The sequence below is a fragment of the Populus alba genome, chromosome 3 (genome assembly GCF_005239225.2).
Source record: "Populus alba chromosome 3, ASM523922v2, whole genome shotgun sequence".
In the NCBI taxonomy this organism is placed as follows: domain Eukaryota; kingdom Viridiplantae; phylum Streptophyta; class Magnoliopsida; order Malpighiales; family Salicaceae; genus Populus; species Populus alba.
The window spans coordinates 14,565,245-14,569,505 of NC_133286.1; the positions used below are offsets into that span (position 1 = coordinate 14,565,245).

Sequence of the window (4,261 nt, forward strand, 5' to 3'; positions counted from 1 at the left end):
AGGAATTAAGTTATAGGAGAAGGCATAATTATGCATGTGAATATAAAATTTGTTTTGTAGTTTGGGATTAACTAGAGTGTTCTTATTCTCGAGGAAGTTCAGCTAAAGAACTCTTTGAATTAATAGAAAAAAGTGATTCCATTACTAATTATCAACTTGCAAGGTGCTTGCAACTTCTCAGGAATGCAATGTCTATATAGTGTATTTCCTTCATGTCTATAAGCTTGAAAGGGTACTGGACAGTAACGAAGAAATCCATCATAATTAAGCATGTTATGGCATCGATAAGCCGAATTTTTTTCAATTAATCGAGCTTACCAATAAGATTCTGAAAAAATAATAAAGAAAAAGGAAACTGACTAGATGGAGGAAGAGATATATAAGGTTTCTGAACAACTCTATTTTATCCATGATCATAAATCAGCAGGAAGCCAAATCCACCCTCACAAAGATGGGACTTTCCAAGGCTTTTGAACAATAATGTCACTAGCTCCTTCTAGTTTCCAACTCTTCATGTAAAATCAGCAATTAGATTCTTAGAAAACAGTATTGCAATAAGTTCAGTAGAATGTAACGGAAGAAGGGAAAAAGCTTGCAGACACGATCGGATTGCTCAGTTAATTACTAGTTATGCATTTCTTGAGAAATGTTAGACGTAAGAGGATAATAAACGTCTCTGCTAGCGAAATAAACATAGAATATCTAGAAAATACATGGGTATCAGCTAGCTAGATCAGATTTCCACATTAGAATACCTTAGTAGTAGATAGGTTATGAAGTAATTAAACTTGTTAAAGTACTTGGCAAACATCTAATTAACCTTAAACTCTTTCTCCTACAATAACTACGTACTAAAAACTAAAACAACATGAGAATAGCAGCTTCACTTCTTAGTAAGGGGTAGGGACACCAGCATTAGCTGAAGAAAAAAACCCATCTTTCATCAGAACATCTTCTCCTTCCTACACAAACCCAAATTGAGAGAGGAACGTAAGTGTCTCTCTATGTACAAATCTGTGTGCAAGAAGATGCATTGTACAATACTGCAATAGATAATCTAGGAGCGTGCATAGGTTACCTGTTGGCGCCCGTTAGTCTTCTTCACCATCTGATCTGGCATGAGACCAAAGTGAATATGTGGGAAGTGGGCCCACTGACATAATAAGACAAAATAAGATCAGTCAAATGGACCCACATACTGCATAAGCTTATAGAATACTAAAAAAAAAAAAAGGAATTAAAGGGTAACCTAATTTTCTTTCCATGGAAAAGAAAAACCCTAATTTGGTAAAGTAACTAGAAGCACTGAAGAAAAATTCATGGATCTTACATTCTTAGCAGCAGCACTGAATGCTTCCCTGTGACTTATATCAGGATTTCCAGCTTTGATGCGTTGGATCTCGTCCCTGCATATTGTTGGTCCATTTACATTTGCTTCAAATTTAGCAACTTCATAAGCAATAATGCAAGAAAAATATATGTATATATATAGTTGTTACTCACTTGATGAATCGATTGTATGCAGAGGGGACTCTCTGTCTCTTCTCTGGAGCTGGACATTATAACCAGACAGGCCACAAACACAACAGAGACAAATTAAAATCACTTTGCAAGCTTTCAAGTTTTGCTTCTTGTTTTTTTCTTTCCCTTTTTATTTCCTCATATTCTTCTACAGTCAAAACACATTTCTATCTCTCACTCTCACTTCTACATCAAAGATTCCTGGCTAGCTTCCCGGCAGAAGCAATATTGTACAATCATTCCTTACTGGCATCTAGGTTTTCGGGGGACTGCAGTCATTTTACGCTGTCTTTACCTATCTATTTAAATGTTCTTTTGCTAACTAAAAGACCAAATTAAACTATAGCCAGCAAATATTTTGTTTTGTACTGGTTAGATTAATTGCTTGAGCAAAAGGGAAGAAAATCAAACAAAGTGGGGAAATTAATCAAGGAGAAAAGAGCTTGATTTTGAAAGAAACTTAATTAGCAGCTTGATCAAGCAAGAAAGAGAAAGAAGTAAAAACCTCTCGATTTGAAAGAAGAGTCTGTTGATTCATTTCCTAAACACAGCTTGTCTATGATGACTTCTTGGTTTGGTACGTAGGTGATTTTGAACAGTGCTCAAGATGTGATCAATCCTAGGCAGTACTACTAGTAGCTATATATTAGAGTTCTTTTCTGTGGATAGAGAAAGGAACTGAAAGTTAATACTAAAACAGGACTCCTGCCACCAAAAATAAAAGAAAGAAAGAAAGGTGGTTAAAATGGCAGGCGAGACTGTATTTGGTTTTTAATTAATATGAGAAATGAATTAGTTCCTTTCTCCCTTCCAACACCTGCAGATCAAAAGATCTTCAAGACGGTTGCAAGTGAGCCAAAAAGGCAATGGTTATGATTCGTTTACCATTATCTTTGCTTGATTCTGTAAGAGAATGCCATTATTGGAAATGTAAAAGTGCTAGCAAGGCATTTTCAACAGATTCTTGAGTCGATAAAGAAGGGAAAATGCATGAATCTCTCACATCCAGTGGTTAAAAGGACTCCGTTTTTTCAAAAGAATATTTCCAGAGTGAGAAACAATATTTCCCTCCAAATTAAAAATAGTGAAAAACATCTTGCATTTCGACCTAAACTAGCAAAGAGAGATTCTTGATAGAATAAAAGAATGGAAAATAACCACAATGTGATGATTCTCACGTCTGTTGATAACGGGTGGCCTAGGAAGCTCATGATCAGCCATTCCTCGAACCGGAACGCTAAAATCGTTCACATTGGTTTGATTGATCAAGAAGTTTGGAGTTGGGTTTGGGATCTCATCCTGAAAAATATTAATTAAATCATCATGAAAAATTACTGCAGGATAGTTCTACGAAATCAAAACCACACAAACGTCCATAGCAAGCTGTAGGGGTTAAAGAAAAGTCTTGTCATTACACACCAGGAGATTATGAGAAGGAGAGAAGAAACTGTGACCCAAGTGAAACTGATTAGCAGATGGCAAAAGCAACCCACGCATGTTGACAGGGAGGAGATTGGTGCAGTGACCACATCGAACAGTAACAGTCTTGAATAAGCTTGTGCAAGGAACACTCACCTACCATGAAGCCAAGAACCCCATCATATGATCAAAGAAACGAATAATTAATAAACACCAAAAGGAAGAAAGAATAGCTATATTGTCGAAGAAAGTAGAAGAATAAGGGAAAGAGAGCGGTTAAATATATGACAACAAAACAGATGATTAGTGGTAATGGTACCGCAAGGACGGTGTCACAAATGTTGCAATGGACATAACAGAGCTGCTCGGAGGAAGGGAGGAGGTCCAAAGACAAGGTTGAAGAGCTGGACATGGCTTTTAATTACTTTTTCCAAGGCTTATAAGAAAAAATTCTGATTGGTAATTGCTCTCTATATCTGAGGTGACTGATTGGTGATTGATTGATAGATTGACAGCTTAACTACCACCTTGGATCTGCCTTTTCCTTTGGGTATTATGAGAGAGTTGTGAAAGAAAGGTGATTCATTTTGGTCCAGTAGATATAATAAGAGAACAGAAAACACCCTTCTCTTCCTTCCGTTTATTGGTGTTGTTTATAGGTCACATGCATGCATGTACTATATGATGTATCTACATGTAACTCGCTCACATGGTATGCCCATGAATGCATGTGGATGTCGCATCTAATTAACATCATAGGAAAATTACATGTGTGGTTTGCATTCCCAATGCATGTAAGAGAAGGAGAGAGGGAGAGAGAGGCGGCAGATGTGGGGGAGAGGAGCCAGAAAGGGACGTGTGCATGGGGTGATATAGCTTTCACTCACTCACCTGTTGTTTTCAGTAGTTAAGAGGGTGTGTTGTATAGTGTCCTTTTGTGGTGAGATTCGAAACCCGAAAGCCCTTTTCTTGGCCTCAATTTCCGAACCCAAACCCTAAGACCTCCTTGTATCTCCCGGACAATAAGACCTTAAGCGATGACCCTCATGCTCCCAGCCTCCGTCTCCTTAGGGCTATAAAAATAAGTTCGTATACACACACACACACACACACACATTTACAATATTTACACTTACACATAGAGCCAGATGGATTTGATTGCAGTTATCATAGCATAATCATGACATTTTTACTTTTTCTTTGGACATAATTATTATTGAAAAATTCCATCGATTAAATGCAAGATTACTTTTGTTTTTTTAAAGGATTACTTTTGTTGATTTGACCTCTCATTCTCTTTTGTCTTGCACAGAAACAAACA

At 37.1% G+C, this 4,261-nt stretch overlaps 1 protein-coding gene across 1 annotated transcript; it reads right to left on the reverse strand.

Annotated features, from left to right (window-relative positions):
- Positions 1–664: 664 nt before the first annotated feature.
- LOC118028580 (protein YABBY 4) lies at positions 665–3,576 on the reverse strand. The gene is made up of 7 exons (XM_035032204.2): positions 3,260–3,576; positions 2,941–3,096; positions 2,700–2,820; positions 1,504–1,552; positions 1,331–1,406; positions 1,079–1,153; positions 665–962 (listed from the first exon to the last, which is right to left on the reverse strand). The coding sequence occupies exons 1-7, from the start codon at positions 3,350–3,352 to the stop codon at positions 891–893; spliced, it is 642 nt and encodes a 213-aa protein (XP_034888095.1). The 5' UTR covers positions 3,353–3,576; the 3' UTR covers positions 665–890.
- Between the last annotated feature and the right edge of the window lie 685 nt (positions 3,577–4,261).

Coding starts and splice junctions, on each gene's coding strand:
- LOC118028580 (XM_035032204.2), bottom strand. CDS start 3,352: ATGTCCAGCTCTTCAACCTTGTCTTTGGACCTCCTCCCTTCCTCCGAG. Junction 3,097..3,259: donor TTTGTGACACCGTCCTTGCG/GTACCATTACCA, acceptor GCTTCATGGTAG/GTGAGTGTTCCTTGCACAAG. Junction 1,154..1,330: donor TCAGTGCTGCTGCTAAGAAT/GTAAGATCCATG, acceptor TTATTATGTCAG/TGGGCCCACTTCCCACATAT.